This window comes from Dreissena polymorpha, chromosome 2 (genome assembly GCF_020536995.1).
Source record: "Dreissena polymorpha isolate Duluth1 chromosome 2, UMN_Dpol_1.0, whole genome shotgun sequence".
Lineage (NCBI taxonomy): Eukaryota > Metazoa > Mollusca > Bivalvia > Myida > Dreissenidae > Dreissena > Dreissena polymorpha.
Window position 1 is genome coordinate 153,093,692 of NC_068356.1, and position 21,300 is coordinate 153,114,991.

Here is a 21,300-nt window from a genome sequence, read left to right on the forward strand (position 1 = left end):
TATTCAACGAAATAGAACACGATTTCCTTTTCGTAACATGATCCTATTATATTCAAAGATCTATTTGCGGAAAGTCCAGTTTTCTAAATGTATACAGATCAATTAGGCATGCTATCTACTAAATGACATGTGTATCTTCAATAACATCGCATACGTTAACAGTGAACTGTCGATAAACTGTTTTCAACAGCAAGTGGCTTAAAACAGGAAATGTTGGCGAAGATTTTACCTACAGCGTTGTCAATAAATCGACACGACCAGACGCCAACAATTGCTCTGCTGTCCATCAAAAACAACAGTCAAAGGTCTTAATTAACAGCGTATCCAAAAACACAAAAGGTCATGATGATAACACTTACAGAATTGTCAACAAGCCGAAAAGAGGGAAGGGCAACATCACAGGTACGGAACTGTCTATTTTATTCGCTAAAACAAAATAAAACCAAATACAAGGAGCACTAGTAGGAATATGATTTTAAACGCATTTCACATGAATAAGAAATATATGAATTGTGTACGAAACTAAATAAGATGCCTGCATTGAAAGTCTGATGATATTGAACCTCACATTAAACATGAAATCATATTATGACTGAATGTATTTATATGAATACTTATCTGATACAGATGAAGAAAGATCAGTGAGTTCGTAAGTAAACACCAGTCTATTTCATATCGAGTTTGATTCATGCATGTAACTTGCTTTTGTACTGAAACCAGTGATTTCCTGTGTCGTATTTTACCAGTGTGAACGTTAAGCATGGTAGCAAACAAGAGAATTTATTTAAATAAAAACCCAAGCGTCTATTTTTTAGAGTATAACATTCATTGAAACATCTAACCATTTCTTCCACACTACCTTTACGAAAATATGTTCTGTGGTCGACGTGTATCGTGTGAGTTCATTACATTATAATGTTTTACACATTTTGTATATCCGCCGAAAACGTTAGATGGGAGAAGAGTATGTCAAGAAGAACAGAGTACCAAAACTGCGGTAAGCCGATGACATCCGATACAGCACATAAATCCCAGTACAAAAAAATATCATGAAGATTTCAATAATCGGCTTGACATAAACATGTTTACAACGATCTAGTATGCATATTCTTAAGTGCCGTATACATGCAAATATAAAAGCATACCTTCTTTTTATAGTTAGTGAAAACCAATTTTAATCGTATATACGAACACAGCTTCATGTATTGTAAGTGTGTTATTTGAAATCTCTATAGCTTTTTTTAAGTTGAGCATGATGCGTTGTCGTGCAGTGTAAATAGGTAACACGTTGAAAATGCATTTGTAAGCGCATTATAAACAAGTTTAAATCATGCGTATTTAATAATAAATACTGTATTGGTGTAAATGTATGCACACGCGCCTTTCCTCATCGATACAACGCGACATTACCATAATATGCAAATAAGTACAGAACAACAACAACAAAGACAGCAACATAAATCACGTTATATAAGGAGATGTCTTACATGGTACTCAATACCCGTCGAATACACATGCAAGAAAAAAAGTATCGTTGAATACGTATGCATTAAAAAGTCTCTTAAGTACTGCGTTTTTAAATATAGTTTCCGATTAAAAAAAGCAATACAGTAAATTCATTTTAACATATAACTTAACTGACTTTTTTAAGTCGATGATATATATTTACATAGAACTCGTTATTCGTTACAAACAACACATCATAAATTGCAGAGGTTGTTGATTGAAAGATTAACAACACCACACTACGTATTGTTTCATGATTGCATCTTCAGAGAACCGTTAGAAGACGCAGATGATGCCTCGGAGAGAAAACTGGATGGCGTTTAAAAACGGATGGTTTGATTGCGTTTCCTGGTCAGGATCGTGTACTGTTCGATTGAACTATGTAATTTTACAGTTATTTGTGAAACCCTGTATGCATTGTATGCATATTTAAAACGCATGTCGAAACTAATTGTGCTTACTTTGTACAGTATCTTCGTGTGTACATATTATTTTTTCTCCTTTGTATAAGATGATTTATTTTTAAGCTTGTCAACAAATAACACATTTAAAGTGTATCATTTTGTAAGCAGCAATTGGGATTGTACATCAGTTTTTATTTGTCATGTGTATATAGTATTTTCACTATTTCATTATGTAGCGTTTATAAGTACAATATTCCATTTAGATGTCGTGTACATATTTAAAATTCGTACGGTAATTTCATGTTTTAATAATTATATTTTATTGCAAAAAAACAACAACATGTCAGGTGTGTTATTGTGTAAGCAGCAATTTTCATTGTACATCAGTTATGTGTATGCATACAAAAATACTCAATTAAAGCTGGGTTCCCACTGCCGATCAGATTAACTCGATCAAGCCCGACCAAGCGGTCGGGTACTGGTCTGGTTCGGTCGGCATGAGTGGTCGGGTAGGCCGGAATCGGTCGGGCTTTCAACCCTATATTTTTTGACATGTCAAAAAATATCGAGTAGCGGTCGAGTAGGAAATGGATCGAGAAGCGCTCGGGAAGTGGTCGTGTATTAGTCGAGTAGAAGATCGTGAAGCAATCGTGTGGCGATCTGATTGACATCTTTTACACGATCTGTACCCGATTCGCTCGACCTCTACCAGAGTTATTTTAGATCGCAACACGATCCTCTATTCGATTTGATGTACAGATTTACTAGACAGCTACCCAACGGCTACTCGACCGTACACGATCACTTCCCGATTGCTATTCGACCATACACGAGCTCTGTACCCGATCCGCTCGACCTCTACCCGAGTTATTTTAGATCGCTTTGTACGACTGTAGTACGACCATTACGATCTGGTCGTGTGAAGATCTGGTTGCGATCGAGCTGAGGTCGAGCTGAGTCCACTATGTCGAGCTGAGATCGTATAGGGCTCGCGTATAGGTCGAGATGATCCAGAGGAAATCAGAAGGATGGTTGAGTGGACGTCGTGTGGGGGTCGTGTGTTATCGACAAGAGGTCGAGAAGAAGTCGTGTATACCCTTTTTAGTCGAGCTTGGTCGGGTTTGGTCGGGAAATTTCGGTGATCGAGTTGATCGGATCGGCTGTGGAAACCCACCTTTAAATACGTAGCGTGCAAGCTGATCGACCTTTAGATAGTAAAGTAATGTGCATTGTATGGGACATTTTGAATGACCATAACATTAGTAGAAACGTGTGTATAAATATTTTTTTTGACTTGTAATTTAATTTAAAAAAAGTCTGAAATATAACCCTGTACAATTTCTTAATGTAAAAACCTAATCGTCCTCAACTTGCATGGAAATATTGCAAATATGAGTAACTAAATTTCTTAAAGTTTAGTACTTAATCACATTAAGCCTTATCTGTGGAATCAAAACGTTCTCAGAAGCAACACCAGTTTTTACACCATGTTTGAGTTATAATAATATGTGATAATTATAAGTTTTATTTCGTATAATAATATATCTCAGACGTGACAAGCGTGACTTCCGTGCTGAAGAACACGTTCGAGAGTCGTTTTAGAAAATCGAAAGAAATGTTTCCAGTGTGTTTAGTTTAGTAGGCCGACGATTATTCTGTTAATTCTAATAACAATTATTTTCTCAAAGCATTCGTGCAACAATTTATCAGAGGGATTTAATTGGAACAGCTAACACGGACATATAATTGATGTTTAAAGGCGTAATTCTACTCATTGTAGGTTTAATTTTTTCGAAACCGCATTCATTTTATTACGTTTTTTTTAAAGAATTGTTCTTGAAAATATGTGCGCAAAAATGATAAATTATAGCAACCCTTAACATATTATCGACGTTGTGACGAACTTATATATGCATGCGTTGATGACCACAAAAGCATCAAACAATAAACAATATCTGATTGTGCGGTTGTGACCTTACCGATTGTGCGGTTGAGACCTTTCCGCAATCACTATTGTCAAAAGATGTCAGTATTTCCACAGAAAATTGAACTTTCGGAAGGAACGTCATAGGGCACACATCCGCTCATTCTACATAAAAACGAAACGATGTTATATTTAGTATCCTGTCGAAGTTTTATACAAGGGGATTAATACGATATTTGTTAGACCACACATGTCGGTTATAATAAAAATAAACGATTAAACATAAAACTATATAATAAATAATGTACATATACACCTATTTAACTTTTAGAAACGTACAAAAACATTTGGCTAATGAAAAGTAATATAAAACCTTTTCCCTGTAAACACCGGAAACACTTAATTGATGTACCGTGAAAATATCATAACAGAGCTAGTAACAATACATTTGATATCAAGAAAATGCTTCATATATACTGCTACTCTTGTCAAACATGATAGCAAGAGTATACCCATTTTATATCAATACGAAAAACATTTAAAAATAACATTAACAATTTTCATTATTATAAAGCACATTAGGAGTGTAAAATAAAGATCTTAATATTACTCAGAAGACCCTTTAACATATTACTAACAAATTGATAGTTTTCATGTAGCTTGGAATGTACAATACGTGTCATAATTACTATAATGTTATTCCTTAAATTGCATGTTTTCTTTGATTTGCTACTTTAGCACACACCAATTAATCAGACATAATTTAAGCATCCCACATCCTTAAATTTGAAACCAATATATACCAATATTTTGTTCAAATGTGTTGCATGTTAAACTTGCTGTATAGTATGATGCTTCATTAATATGATTGAATAAAAATTGACATCCTCTGTATGCGTTTATCATACATGTTAGCCCACGTTCAGGAAATGCGCCAGTTTACGTCCAGCGTATCCGTATCGAGAACCGTGTCATGAAACCAGAATAGTGCGTTATTATCGCGGTAAGAAGATATAGTCATTACGTTTAATAAAGAACTAAAATATGTTCACAATTAACCATAATGTAATTCAAATTTCGGTCTAGATTAATGAAGTTACAATAATATTTTTTAAAGAAGTCAGTTTGAAAATCGGTAAAATGTTTGTAAACATGTTCAAACATTTCGTGTGTGGGTCTTTACTGGAACAAAACATGGCTAAAACATCAATTTACACTTACATATGGCCAACAAAGTACATACGGCTTATGTGGATGACTAATATTTTGCGTTGATTAAAACATATTTCAACTTGACATATTTGAACGTTCATGCCATGCGCACAAGGAAATAAAGACAGCGCTCAATCAGGGCGTACAACAACTAATTGTCCGGGGAATCACGTGTGTAAGTGGTGGGCTGGTCTTTTTGTATTGCTGAGTTTTGAATAGGGCGACTGGTTAATAACTTCCTGTTAGTCATAGCAATAATTATTACTGAAAATAACAGCGACGGTATTGATTCTGATGCTGATGCTGATGACGATGCGTATTAGGATGAGTATAATGAAAACGATGATAATAGCACGTTCCTTACAAAAGTTGGTCGCATCGTAAGTTACCATGATTTTGCTTTCTTGCACTTTAACATTTTTAAAGCAACTGTTTACTGCGACATGTTTTTACATTTTTTTTATTTTTAAAGAAGTGCATGCATACGTAAAGCACTACGAATATAAGTTCGCTGTGTATTCATACTGCGGTGATTTTCTTCGGTGAATCAATAAAGCACCAGATATGATATTGTTGCTGGACGTAAAATATATCAGTCTACTTGACGGTTTTTTCACATCATGGGTCAAAAAAAAATTAATATATATACAGGATCATGAAAATCAACAAACAAGAGAGATATTTTTGTCCGCTAGTCCTTCCTTTAAGGCCATTCAAGTACAATTCTAGCATGTACTTAGTTGACATTCGATCAAAGTACGATGAAACGATGCAGATTAAAATGTAGCATCCGGCGTTTTCACATTACATTTATATCATAGACAACATAAAGCATGGATGCGAACTTTCTTCGACTCTACTTCTACTCGACACATTTTCCCACAATGGACAGAATACTAGAAGTGACGATGGCCCTACTTAAATCAGATGTAAGAAGATAATGGCAGTATAAAGGATTAAATAATTTCCTACAAGTTATGTTCACAGGCTGGACGAGACCGGGCTTCGAAACCATGAATATAGTACATTATTATTGTAAATTTCAAAACAGGCGATGGTATGTAAACTGGTTTTGTTTCAATTTGTTCACGCATACTTATACTGGGGTTAATGGGATTTTATCATACCATTTAGTATATTATACCAGACCATGAGTTCAATGTTATAAACCAACGATGAGCGGACATCAATATACATCCACACACGTATGGTTTCATACACTTACCCTGAATTGCGACTATGGAAAACCCCACTAATATTTCGGTATAACTTCTCTGACTCATTTTACCTATTGATGGCACTTTGAAATAATACATGATGATACGATATGTGCTTTTAAACGCATTCCAAATTAAGCTAAACTTTACCCAAGATTAGTGTTTTTATTAAACTAATTTAATCCGGTATACGTCTTTTATTGAGGAGTGTATTCTATGCATCCGATACAAACTTCATTTTTAAACTTAAAGTTAAACCTCACGCAACGAACTACTCGTATGCAAACAAATACCCAATGTAATTAATGTTTATAATTAGACAAAGGTGGTTGAGAACTTTCTGCGAACACGAAATGGAACAACCGACTCGGACGATGGGTATTGTTACTTTTAGTAGTATGTTACTATTGTTGAAGCATCTTAATTGTTGTCTTGTTCGATTATAATAATAAGTAATCGGATGTAACATTATCATCTTAAGGTATCTGTGAATGCACAGTAGTATCCTACTGCCTATAATATGGTGTCTGTTATTGGTACATACATAAAGACACGAACTTGAAATAACACTCCCATTTATGTTAGTGAAACCATTTGCTTTGTTTGTTTTGCGGTTATATTGTTTGTTCGTTTGATATGCATTCTTGTATGCAGCATTCAATTGAAACAACTCATAAAACAATCAAAACACGCTTAAATCGGTTGATTAGTTAACATATTTTAAACAAGTAATGTCGCTATAAGTATAAGTGCGAAATGTCCAGAAGTACATACCAAAGATTGTTATTGATCTTCATTGTTTGGCAAGACAGACATGTTTCATGTATGAAGTGAGATCTAAAAGTTCAGTGTCCGCAATTGATAAACGAAATTTCATGTTCATTATATTCAGTTTTATTCAAATATAACTGCTTTGTACATGTCAGCATGATACAATGTACAATTACTCAATAAATATCAAAGACAACGTTATGATTCTTGTATTTCGCTCTACCTCGAAATGTTTCTATCCTTGAATGATGTTTAATGTGATTCCTTTATTACTATTTGTGTTATGATTTGCAAATACAAATAGAATGTGTCTTTGAGTTTTGTACATGGAAACTACCAAGGCGATAACTCCAAAAACACTGACAATAAAGTTATATATTGTTTTATACGCCTACGCAAATACTTTTTGTAGATATTTAACATGCCCTATCAATATCTTTGATTTTATGGATACGATGTAAAATATTATATCAAGACCATGAACAATATATATTTTGAAGAAAAACAAGAGTTATGGTACTTTTTCTATGAACATCATCTCAAAGACCATTATCAATCAATCGTGTTCCAGTTTAATCCATTGTACTTAACCAGTCATTCTTTGCATGTAAGATTATTACCCTTCAATATTTATTAATTTATTATTGGCAATAACTCTGTTAATACTGAGGATACATTTATGGTACATGATATATTTTAAGTTACTTATCATTGTATGAATGATCATATGAATACATGCAGACTTATGTTCCACACAAAGAAACTAGCTAAATTAAAAAAATAGTATAACATCACAACATACTGATAAGAGAGTTGGGTCTTACAGTCACTTTATACTCACTTACTATCAATGCCTTAAATAAATGGATACTTCTGAATAAATATCTTAATCTTAATCTTTAATACTACAGGAGATATGCTCTGCATAAGTATATCAACTTAAAACCATGAATTGTTTAAATGCTGAAGAGAGAGCCTTGTAATGCTGCACTTTCCGTAACAGCCCTCTATCTTTATAAAAAAATTCATTCGAATCCTTTCAACAACTGACGGGCGGAAGGAAATGTTGAATAACGGAAACTGCAATTACTATATTCATCTCTTTAGGCTGTAATGTAAATGTAGCGTGACTATTTATCTAGTGTTAGGTCAGAATGCTTAATGTCATACATGTTCATACATGCAGTATGTGCCTAATTGTACAAATAATATTGTTGGCAATGCTGTAGCTATACATTTAATCTTCTTTGTCCACAATACTTTTTAAAGACGTTTTATGATATAAAACAGCACATTACCAGAAAGCCTTTAAAACGGAGTGTTGTTATCACGTATTCGTACAGTACAGTAATCGACGCTGTAGTTTGCTAACTAATTACCTTATAAAAGTGATGAGCAGTTGTTTAAGTACAAGTTTTTCAAATATGAAATACTGTTGGGATAATATATTATTTTACCACGTTATGTTTTATATAGAATGATAAACTATTAATATTGGAAAAATAAATTATGGGACACCATGCAGAGTCAGAACAAAAAGTGACATAAAATAGCATATGAAAAATGGAAATTTGAAAACTTAACAACTTGTTCAAGTAATGTAATATACCAGTCGTGATATTTTAATCAATATAAACTAATAATTGTAAAAAGTACGGTATATTAGCACTTTTTTTCGTCAATCTGGTTGACGGTCCCTTAAACGCATTTCACGTTTTATGTGCATTTTAGGGCGCAAATTGTTCATTGTACATGCATACTATTTTCATACATCAACAACTGTAATATGTTTATAGACAAACCTCGAACAAATTGAAGTGCTGTTCTGAAAAAAAAACGTGTATTAGACAACTTACGAAACGTAAACAACATAAACACGTATGAATTGAGTGACTGCCATTTTGCCTGTTTATTGAATATGTGCTAAACATTATGACAATAATTATAGGAATAATGAAATCCCTGAAACATTATCATTAGCGAAATTCTTTTGAACACCCGCTAGTCTTTAATTTAAGACGAATGAGCATTTCATATTCAATAGTACATCCGTCACAACATGTAACATAAACATTATAATTTATAAAGTAAATTAGATACATCTGTCCATACGTTTGGTTACATGCGAATTATCGTATAAGATAAACCTCATATGCCTGATATAATTCCGTCTGTACAATATATGAACTTGTTGAGTAATATCAGTATAACAGGAATATACAGTTTACTGCCAAAGACCCAGTGTTGGACCACATGCAATTTAATATAAACATGACCAATCGAATATGGTATAGTATTCACACAAGAGTATTATCAAGAAGGTATCTGGTGTTATTTTGAAGCTCCTTGTACCACACAATCGTCAAGTTTTGAAATGTTTTTACTTTTAAGCATGTTCGAGTCATTGCATTTAATCAGATAATATTAAGATTCAGTGCATCATAACTAGATCAGAAATAACAGGAAACGCTACCATTAAATGCATATCACACTGCATGAGATGATACTCATTTCGAACGAATAGACATGCAAATAAAGGATACGTATAATCTGACATATGGGACATAACAGATATTTTCGTAACGTTTTTTAAAAGGCAACATACAACCGTAATTCATAATGTTTATCTGTAGAAAACTAACCTTACATACAAACACGCTTATTGCGGACTGTCGCAATGTATGGTACATTTTTATCTAATTTACCGAATATGTAAAATTGTATCTGGATCGAATCTTCCAAACTGAAAACAACTAAAACGCACTGTTACAGTTGAATATTTGTTCAGATCATTATGAAAGTCGGTTACAACGTGACTTACTGTTTACGAAACATAATTTATTACTTAATTTCTACAGTTTGTATAGTCTCTATAGATCCTAAGGAATCTAATACGAAAATATTTTGATCAAAGTAATTAATGTAAAATCACGCTCCTAAATAATAGAAGTGTTATGCAACCTTTATGTAACTGTAAGTACAATTTCCTTCGTACAAATACGGCGAAATTGTGTAAATATATTTTATGACATTTAAGCTTATTATAATATTTTTCTTTCATGCATTTTGTTACACTTGTTTGTAACTATGAGATAATCTGTGTGTTATACCAGTATGCATGGAATTGGCCGGAAGCCTCAAGCATTAGAATTAACTGTACAATACTCACTCTGGACTGTATTGCCTAAGCCATGCTTTTCTAACTTAAATGGTGTACGGAGTGTTTTTTTATTGTTCCCTTTTTTGAATTCGCAAGTGAATTCCTCTACGATATATGTTTACCCTATAATATATAAGTAACGAGGGTACATTACAATATTACAACAGCACCAAACAATACACTTCACATACGAATGCGTAATAGCAGTTATGTCTCATATTGGGTTATACATAAATGTACATTATTAAAGCAAAATGGCGGTAAGAAAATAAAAATAAAAACAAGAAAACACAACAAATGTAATATAGATTCCAAAAATTATAATCAGTTATTTGCTTTAGTTTCAGGCATACAATCAGGCGTGACATCTTGTATGAGATCGACATGGTTTAAGTAATAATCAAACCTAATGTAACACGGACTCAAATGGTAAATGTATTTTACTCCCTATAATTCGGTTTAATTATTGTTTTTAATAACAACTACTCTATGTAGTTGTTTCTCATAATAAACAGGATAGTGCATTTTTGCAAATATGTTTAGAAATAGATGGTTGCTGATCTCTAACTGTACTTATACATATTGTTGTATTTCCAGAAATTGTTGACAAGTGTTTTAATGCTGGCGTTAGCGCTTTGTTTTTACTACCAGGTAATTGTTTAGTTTAGTTGTGTTGTTTTTTCCAAAGTTTTGAATAATGTCGACGCAAGCGGCTGAAATGCATCAAATAGATAGTATATTATAACCCCTTATATACACAGAAACATATTGTTTGAGGGGATATATAAGTATCTTCGTATATTTAACGTTTATTTTAATTGACATTTGTTAATATTACAGTCACCTCCATCAAAGTAGAAGGTCCATCAGAGGCCCCGGATGGAAATAACATTACGCTTGAATGCATTGCCAAGGGAGGTGTGCGATTCACGTACACAAATTTGAAGAATGTTCAGACCGCTATTGAGGAATGCATAGCATTCTACGTGTGCTATTTGTACGAGGAGGAACGGAAAGATGAATAAAAATAGCATTGACGGACGTCGGCGCAATTCTTACCATCTTGAATATTGACACAGCCAGATTTAAAAATTATACCTGTTCTGCATTAGTTGATGCTTCTTTGTCAAAAAGCCTATTTCTGTCACAACAAACCTCAAAATCTATACCGTTAAGTAGTGTGAGCACATCTTTTGAAGTGTTGCTTCCTTTGATGTTTGTGTTGCTTTTTTGTATGTTATGGTATAACCATAATTACATATGTTTGTAAATGCGAGCTAGGATATTAACTAAAAGATGAGAAAATTGTAGAAGAATATATTTTATAACGGAATTAACAAGTAAATGAACACTATTAAACAGTTTAACTCATTTCTTTTTAACATTAAGCATATTTTTAAGAGTATAATTCGTGGGAAACCTAAATTCCTAGAACTATGTGACAACTAATATTATTATACCATGCGTTGTACAATGATGTGTTCGTAAATAAAAGATCTATTTAAAAATAAACAAAACAACAGCAAATAATCAAGTGCTATCTGTAAAAGTAAAACAGTAACGATTGAATTAATGACTTATGTATAATAGAACATGACATCTGTTTAGATGCTTTAGATGCTTTAGCTATCTCCATAACTATCGTTTGTGAAGTTTAGATAAGATAAGATAAGATAAGATAAGATAAGATTTATTTTGAGTCGGCAAGGGTTAAACAACAAACATAAGCTCAGACAGCTTGTACAACCGACTATAAAACATGATGAATAAGAAATAACAAGTGTATAAAAGCTGAAAGACTGGAAACAATTTGTTCTACAATTAAAAGGCAGATATACATATAAATATATAGCATGATATTACAACATCAGATATGGTACTAAAAAATTTAGATTTGTTTACATTAAAAGTCAGATAATTTTTTAAGAGAAAGAATAAAATATCAACTAAGACACAGCATGCAGAGCATAAAAAACATATCAAGCATAAAGAGCATACATAGCATGCAGAGCATACAAAGCGTACGGAGCGTACAAAGCAACCTGAGTATACAAAGCGTAGGGCACATAAAGTATACATAGCATACATAGCAATTCAACGCAAATAAAGCACATAAAGCATGCCAGGCATACAAAATATACTAGGCATACACAGCACACAAAAATACACCTAGCAAACAAGGCATATAGAGTATATAGAGCAAGAAACACATGCAAAGCACACAAAGTATACATGCAAACAATGCATATAAAGTATATAAAGCACACAAAAAACATGCAAAGCACACAAAGTGTACAAAGCATACAGATCACACAAAGCATATAAAGCATATAGGGCCTACAAAGTATATATAGCATGCAAAGCACACAAAGCATACAAAGCTAAGAAAAACACTAACAGCATATAACATTTAAGTAAAAATAAAGCATATAGAGCATGCTAAGCAACCAAAACACACAAAGCTAAGCAAAACTGACATTATATAACATTATAGCAGAAAGTGTACTTGAAACTAAGTGATGTGATGCTCCCTTGCTGTGGAAATCCCATTCAGTCTACAGCATTTGCACCTACAGATTTTTCCATTCCATGTCCCAATTAAAGTTTTAAATTGCGAAAAATTTGTACATTTTCTAAAATCTTCTGGTAGGGAGTTCCACAGCGAGGGGGCAGCATATCTAAAAGAATTTTACCATATGTTGTTGTGCGTACCTGTGGTATCTGTAAAATATTGGTATATCTAAAATTTATGGTTGACTGTCTCTTAACAATTAAATCATTTAACAAAGGTGGAGAAATTTCATTTATGATTTTAAATGTTTCAATAGCCATTGATCTTATACGTCTTATTTGCAAGGACGGAAGGTCTACCTTTTGTAAAAGATCGATATATTGAGTGCTATAGTCGTTGTATATAAAACGAATTGCCCTTTCTTGAATTTTTTCCATCTTTTTAATATTAGTTTCTGAACAGAAATGCCAGGTCATTGGGCAAAAATTAAAATTTGATAATACAAAGGTATGGAAAATTAAAAGCTTGCTTTTTACACTCAAATTTCTACCAACTCTTTTTAAGATGTTAATTTGAGTGGCTGCCTTCTTACATAATCCTTGTATATGAGTATCAAAATTTAGTTTATAGTCTATGTCAATACCAAGTAGTTTAACAACTTTTTCACAAGTTATAGTAGCATCACCTATCTTAAAAGACGGTTTTTTACAAGAAGTTAATTTGCCTATTGCAAAAGATTGAAATTTGTCAGGGTTAGCTTGCATCTTGTTAAAGTGAAACCAATCAATAAGAATGTTACTTTCATGTTGTAAAACACTTATAAGTTCATCAAAGTTTGTTGTGTAAAATGAAAGAGTATTATCATCTGCATAATTGTAAAGGGTAGATTTGTTTATAAAATAGAAAATATCATTAATAAAGACATTGAACAGTAAGGGCCCCAGGATAGACCCTTGGGGTACTCCTTTTGTTATACTGGCCCATGAACTAACTGTATCTCCTATTTTGATTTGCTGCTTTCTGTTAAAAAGGTAAGACTGGAGGAGTCTGGACGCAGGCTCTGACATACCATACGCTGACAGCTTTGACAGTAATATATCGTGCGGCAGGCAATCGAAGGCCTTGGACAGGTCCATTATAATTGCTGCGGCGTAATGGTCTTTATCGAGAGCCTGCCTCCAATCCTCCAGAAGTTCTAATAGGGTGGTTTGACAGCCATGTCCCTTTCTAAATGCACATAAAAATTTATTAAAAATTTTATCAAAATGAGAGTTAAGTTGATTAGCAATTACTTTCTCAAAATTTTTAGAGGGCATTGGTAGGACACTTACTGGTCTATACTTAGCTTTGCAAAAAAGGGTCATTTTTCTTATATAAGGGTGTTACTTGTGCTATTTTGAGTTTATCTGGAAAAGTACTTGTGGCAATAGAAATGTTCACAAGATTAGTAAGAGGTTCAGTTAAAGCCGGTTTACCAATTTTTAAAAGCTTAGCTGATATTTTGTCCACTCCAGTGGCTTTCTTTACATTTAGCATATTAATTACTTTGGCAACATCGGACATGGCTACTGGTTTAAAATTAAAGGTACACATGTCTGGATAATTTTCATGATTTTTTTTGAGACTTGGGTGACTATCTAAATCAAAAGTGTAGTTTTCCCCGATGGACTGGGCAACATTAGCAAAGTATGAATTAAAAATTTCAGCATTATCGTTGTCTTTCGTTGTGATTTTGTTGTTTTCATGTAGAATTATTTTTGGCAGTTCTGTACTTGATTTATTTGATAGAAATGGCTTAATAGTTTTCCAAAAGTCTGAGTTTTTTACCCCACCAATGCATCTTTCTTGAAAATATTGGTTTGCTGATTTGTGTTTTAATTTATTTACTAGGTTTCTTTGTTTCCTATAAATTTCCCAATTTTCATGTGATTTAAGTTTTTGAAATTTGTGCAGGTACATCTTTTTAAGATAAATTGCTTTACGTAATGTTTTGTTCATATAAGGTACTTGCTTCGCTTTTCTGTACATTTGCTTTACTGGTACATGTTTATCATAGATGTCTGAAACAGCAGATTCAAAATTTTGATACAAATTATTTACATTTTCTGATCTAGGGTCAATCTCATTATCATTTGGGATTCTGATATTTGACAGATCAGCATTTAGGGCATTTACATCGAGATTTTTGAAGCTTCTATAACTTATTTTAACCTTTTCAATTTTTTGAGTAGTATTATTTATAACGGTACAGATAAAGTTATGACAATCGCTAATTCCAGTAGCAAAATTTTGGGTTTTCATACATAGTGATCTAGAGTTTGTAAGTATAACATCTAGTAAGGATGGAGTACAGTTTTTCATAAAACATGTAGGGTTTTTTACCAAGCAGTGCAAATCAAAAATTTCTGTAAAATCTAAAAGTGGCCGACCTTTGTCATATAGAAGGTCATAATTTAGGTCGCCTATAATCATAAAGTGATCAAATTTAGTTAAAATATTGTCTGACATAATAGTAAGATTCTGAAAGAAATCACGGTCAGTTATATTGGGCGGTCTATACACACATGATATTGCCCACTTAGAGTTCAGTATTACCTCGAATAGAATATTTTCAAGGTGTTTAGACTCCAAGTCCCTCCGACGGCGTGCTGGAATTTCTGCCCGAATGAATGCAGCTATCCCGCCTCCTCTGCTGTTTCTGTCCTGCCTCTCAAGCTTGTACCCTGACACATGAAATAAGTCATTACGAAATGTTGAGTCAAGTTTAGTTTCCGAAATAAATAGTATGTCAACAAGTTTTTGTTCTAGAATCTCTGAAATTTCACAGAATTTGTGCCTTAAACTGTTTATATTAAGATGTGATACAATAAATTTATTTGGATGTTTATTTCTAAGGTTTATAAGCTCAGTAAAAGGAGACGGAGCGTCGTTTTCTTCCTCAGGGTCTTCGGAATGCGAGGAATGAAGACTAGTATTAATATTGTCTTCCACAAAAAATGAGTCGTTAAATTGGAACATATCCCATGTAGTAATTGACTTATTTAATGTATTTGAAGCACAATGATGGCATATCCATGGTGAGTCTGATGATCCCAGTGTTACATCAATGTGCATATTTAAGGAATATGGGAAGCGTCGTGAAGTGTTCAATCAATTTTACCTATTTTGTAAATGGTTTATGTTGACTATAACCATAAATTATGTTATCTCATATTTTAACAGCAATAGAAAACTTGTGTTTTATGTTAATGGAATTTATGAATAATTGTGAAATTGAAACGTAAATAACTATCTTATAAAACCTCGTATACAACAGAAGAGCATAGAGGGTATCCGCACGAACAAGTGCGCGCTGGCACTATGCTATTTGATTGACCCGAATAAAAACTATATGGAAATTAACCTGAATAATTGCAAAAAGCAAATATTGTTTTGTAGGTATGTTTTGATATTACTAATGTTTATAATGATTATAGGATTTAAAAGCAAATGTGTCGAGAACAAATACTAAAATGACACACTTATACATGCAATAAGCGCTTGCATAATGCTTTGCATTCATATATATTTTAACAGTACCACAACCTTTTCTATAACCGCCATCGATATTAATTGTCATACAAGTTAGTCAAAGGTGTTAATAAATGAAACGACCATTCAGAATACAGGCAATTACAATCGCAGATAATGCTAGGTTAGAGTAGAATAAAGCTAAGTTTATTAAACAAAGTTAAACAAACATGAACCGTGGCGAGTGGTTTGTGACGAGCAAATTTTGCAAGAAACAAAAACATAACATAGAGTGACGTCATGAAAATAAAACAAGTAAATTCATTGTTCTTCGCGTTACAGCTTTATACAACAATACTTAAATAAAGCAAAGTGTTTTACTCGCGTTTATTTCAACAATATACACCTCAAAATGGAGTCAATGCATGCACCTCGTAGAACTTCAATCGAAAGTTAAGTGCAATAACCTATGGAGCCATTATTTCAAATGAATACTTATTTACTAACTCAGCTTGTAAAGGTTAAAAACAAATACTTTTTATACGCGTTGAAATTAAATTATTTCACTATCAAAATCTAGAATCTTATTTAAAATCATTGTCGCGGAACTCAGGCAGACGCGGCATTAGCAGAATAAAATACATAGCTATTATAAATATATAACAGCATTCACTACGTGACGAAAGGAACAACAAACAAGTGTTCATCTAAGAAAATATGTTTAAAACACTTAATTCGCAATTTAGGTGTTTGTATCATGTGTTTGTACACGTCCCATTAGTATAAATAGTACAAATCGTTTTGGGATATTTTGAAGTATGTTTCTATTGAATTAGAATTGGTATATATGTTACGCGCGATATCGGAATCGGTACGCTTTATATTGTATTATACTCATACAATTTCTACTTCTCATATACATTTATCAACCTGCACCACCAAATTTCTTCTACAAATGCCATGTTTAGTTCAAATAGACGGACATTTCATTACGACTTTTAAATAGCAATTGTCAACGTGTATGGAAACATATATATATATATACCAATTATATATAAGACAAATGAGTTTGTGTACGTCAAACATAACTTTAAGATTAATTACAATAAAAACGAACATTAACACTTGTAAATGCACACACATTTTTATATATCATTTCAGTTAGACTAAGGTACCATTTTTAAAGTGTTCATTTGATTAGCAATTACAGATTGAGGACTCGATACTATGTGTATAAGATAATTGAAAGTACTTAAGCATGGATGTCCCCATGCATTTAAAATACTTCTTCTTAATATATTTACTATTATCTAAAACACTTTTAACAAATACACACCTAGTGAAAGTAATAATGAATTTTATTACTGCATAGACACTTTACCTTTCAGCATAAGATTATCTTCAAATCCTTATTTTGAAATAAATATTGAACCTTTTGATGCAAACTAAGGCTAAACTTGTGTTAGTTTTATATGAACCCACACCCTTGATTGGTTTATATAAACGATGACCAAACAACACGGGAGTTATTAAGCGCCCATATATGGAAACTAAGATAAAAACAAAGCACACCATTTATTCTCTATCCCGGATAAGAATAATTATTCAATTGAGAAAGTCAAGAGAGGATTAGCATTTGCCCGTCTTGTTTTAAAGCTTTTATCGCTTGTGACGGGATCACATTTATCGAGCTTTATTTAACAAATAAGCAGTCTTAAATCGAGTTCCTCATCGTTTAACAGTGTATCGTTTAATTGATCAGAGAATCACAGTTTTCTCATCGTCGAGTTTCTTTTCCGCTCTATGGCATTTCCAAAATAACAGAAATGTATACATATGCGTCGCGGAAATAAGAACATGCTATTGAATTTAAACACATCATGTTTAGATTCGCCTATTTATTGTTCTACAGAACCAATGGCTGTTTTCAGATTAATCGTCATGTGCGTCTTTGGTAGTAATATGCTCGTTGATAAAATATGCAACTTCCCAGGCGCAGGCTCATCGGTTACGGGAATTAGAGAACCAATTAACTAACTCTGTAAATGTCCGTCATTATCCACACATACAATACCAGTAGTTTTGTCCGTTCTATTCAAAATGAATGTTTTGGTGCGTCAAATGTGTGTGTGGAAGATGATTTTGTGTAAGGCTTTTCGCGTATATGCCTCTAATATGTTGTCTTGTATGTTGTTCATTTTTGTGAAGCTTTGTTTTAAGGTAGAAAAATACACGTATAGACCCGCCCAGTTGTGTTTGTTGATGGTTGCATCAAAGCTCACTAATTCAGTAACAGTTGTATCCATCAACGTGCTTATCCGAACATCACAATGATTAATTCCGCACATGATGGAAATGTCAATCTACTTCAAGAATACTTGTTGATATTTTTACTATGTGCGAGGAAGTCAATAGAAAAGAGCAGATCTCTTCGTCGGACAAAGAGGTGGACACTTCAAGGTGGAAATTCGGGGTACGTCTACATTTTCTATAACGATACAAACATTCGAAAACAAGTTTATTTGCTAATCGGATTAAACAACCGGCATGCCCAATTACCGATTTCCCTAAAAAATTATTATCTAAAAATTGCTAATTAATAAACAAAACACCTGTTTAATTTTGTTTTCGATAGATCCAGCTTTAATATGAAGGTTTTTTGTATATGAATTCAACGACCAGAAAGTCATAACATTAAATGATACAAGTAACATCTCGTTTGAACTCATGGGGATGGTAATCCCACTCCAGACATTGAGTTTTTAAACTGTTTAAATAATTTGTTTAAAGCTCTCTATCGGACTTCTTTCAAACACGAACTGACCTTGATAACCGAGCTGGATTCGGGTGAGTATATGTGCTTGGCTTCTAACGCTTTAGGTTAGGAACAATATCAGATGGATGTAATCATTATTAAATATGTATACATTGGCTGATTAATTATTTCGTCATTTAATCATAACAAATAGAGCAATTACGTGACAATGACAAATATTCATCAAGAAAAGAATGTCATGTCTGTACCCAATACAAATTTTCATTCCGTTAATATAAAAATGTCGATGTGTGTGCTTTTGAACAACTAAATGGGTTATAAATGCATTATATGGACCATTCAAATGAATCGTAATTGTATTTTCGTTGTCAAATAAATTATTTTCATGATTGCATATGCTTTAAGCAAGGTTTGACTACTTATGTAGTAATTGTATTTATTGTTATATATAATGCACACATGAATTATTATCAGTGACCTGGTAAGTCTTATTGTTACATTTTTTTTAGGGTATTACTTTTTTTTTTTTTAAATACGTGCACAAATTACTATCTATATTGGACAGACATTCTAAATTCCTTGTATTTTCTAACAACGTTTTTTCACTAAAAATGGTCTTAAAAAATAATTAAATATATGTTTAGAAAAACTCTCAGAAGACAATCTTAGAGAAAAGTTGTCAAGTCAAAAATTGTTAGAACTAGAATATTCAACGTTAAATACAATACATTTTTCGTCTGCCCAAATTCTTATACGTCACACCGCCGTCGTTTTGCACAACCGCGATACATTTTTATACCCCCGGAACGAATTATCGGGGGTATATTGTTGTTGGCCTGTCTGTCATTGTGTGTGTCTGTCCCAAAACTTTTACCTTGGTCATTTTGTAATATTGAAGATAGCAACTTGATATTTGGCATACATGTGTATCTCATGCAGCTGCACTTTTGAGTGGTGAAAGGTCAAGGTCATTCTTCAAGGTCAAAGGTCAAATATATGGCTTTAAAGCGCATATGGGCATTGTGTTTCACAAACACAGCTCGTGTTTCAATGTGTGGTATTACTAAAGACTATTTGCGAACTAAAAACGGGGTTTTTAAACAACTAGTTTTTTGTTTGTTGCTTGTTTGTGTGATACATTATTATTTGTATATAAAGATGATTAACGATAGGTATGCTTGGTGCGATAATAAGTTAAAGTCGTGTACACAGCATTCTGAAATTAGATAAATGTTTCGTGTTTTAGTAGAAGAAAGTCCACGACGTACACTCCCGTAATAGAGCAAAATGTTTCTTCACCCACGTTATCGTCTGTTACAAATCTGAATTTTACTATTGAAAAGAAAGTTTCTTCACAGAGTTGTAAAATAATTCCAATAGCAGCATTAATAGCTGTATCTTTGCTATTTCGTGGTAAATTATATAACTTGGGTTATACTTGTTTGAAATTGTCTACATACTTGCCGAAAAGTATCTAATCATATTCGTGTAATGGTCTATCGCTCTTTTTTGTGGTCATTAAAACCGATAATGATCGGACGTGGTCTGTAACCTTGAGCGCGTCCCCTGGTGGCTGAGCGGTATGCTTCACCTCATCGACCATCGCCAGCACCATGCGATTGATGTCTGATATGGTAGGTGTGTATTTCTATCCAATACGCCATATTAGGCACATGAGGACAACATATATTCACAATAAAATAAACAAAAACGAAGGCAAAGCAAAATGCAAAATATACACACGCACGCACACACGCTCTCGAATACGCCCACTCCCACACACACATGCCCACACTCACAAGTAAAAACAGCATACATTTAACGTACATGCACAACACAATAATCATGAAAACAAGTAAAGAAGCCCATCGTTTGTGATAAATAATAAAAATAGAAAATGCATTACAATGTTATAATAATCGAATAATTTCTTTAATAAGCTTTAACAGAGGCGATTAAGATATAGTTGCCGATCACATGTAAACTAAACATACATAAAACGTACATGAACAACACAATAATCATGGAGAAGCCCATTATAAGTGATTAATAATAATCAAAAAATGGATTACAAAATAATAATAATCGAATAATTTCTTAAATGAGCTTTAACAGAGGCGATCAAGATATAGTTGTCGATCACACAGTATGAGCATATAAACGCATCGTAATTTTCTTTGAACGATAGATACATTGAGACGTAAGAAAGAACAATATTATGAACATCAGCAAAACATACATAAGTTATTTTTCAAAGGAATTTCTTAATTATACAGAGTAAGTAACTTAAGTTAAGTTACATAATTCA

The 21,300-nt window shown here is 33.0% G+C and overlaps 1 protein-coding gene across 5 annotated transcripts in view; it reads left to right on the forward strand.

Moving 5' to 3' along the window:
• The window catches only part of LOC127869505 (uncharacterized), a 67,785-nt gene extending 63,116 nt beyond the window's left edge, over positions 1-4,669 (forward strand). For all 5 annotated transcript variants that reach the window (XM_052412129.1, XM_052412133.1, XM_052412132.1 and 2 more), the window contains 4 exons: positions 191-402; positions 628-649; positions 954-997; positions 1,776-4,669. In XM_052412129.1, the coding sequence (XP_052268089.1) occupies positions 191-402; positions 628-649; positions 954-997; positions 1,776-1,786 (289 nt within the window). In that variant the 3' untranslated portion in view covers positions 1,787-4,669. The remainder of the gene's footprint in view (positions 1-190; positions 403-627; positions 650-953; positions 998-1,775) is intronic.
• The last annotated feature ends 16,631 nt before the right edge of the window (positions 4,670-21,300 follow it).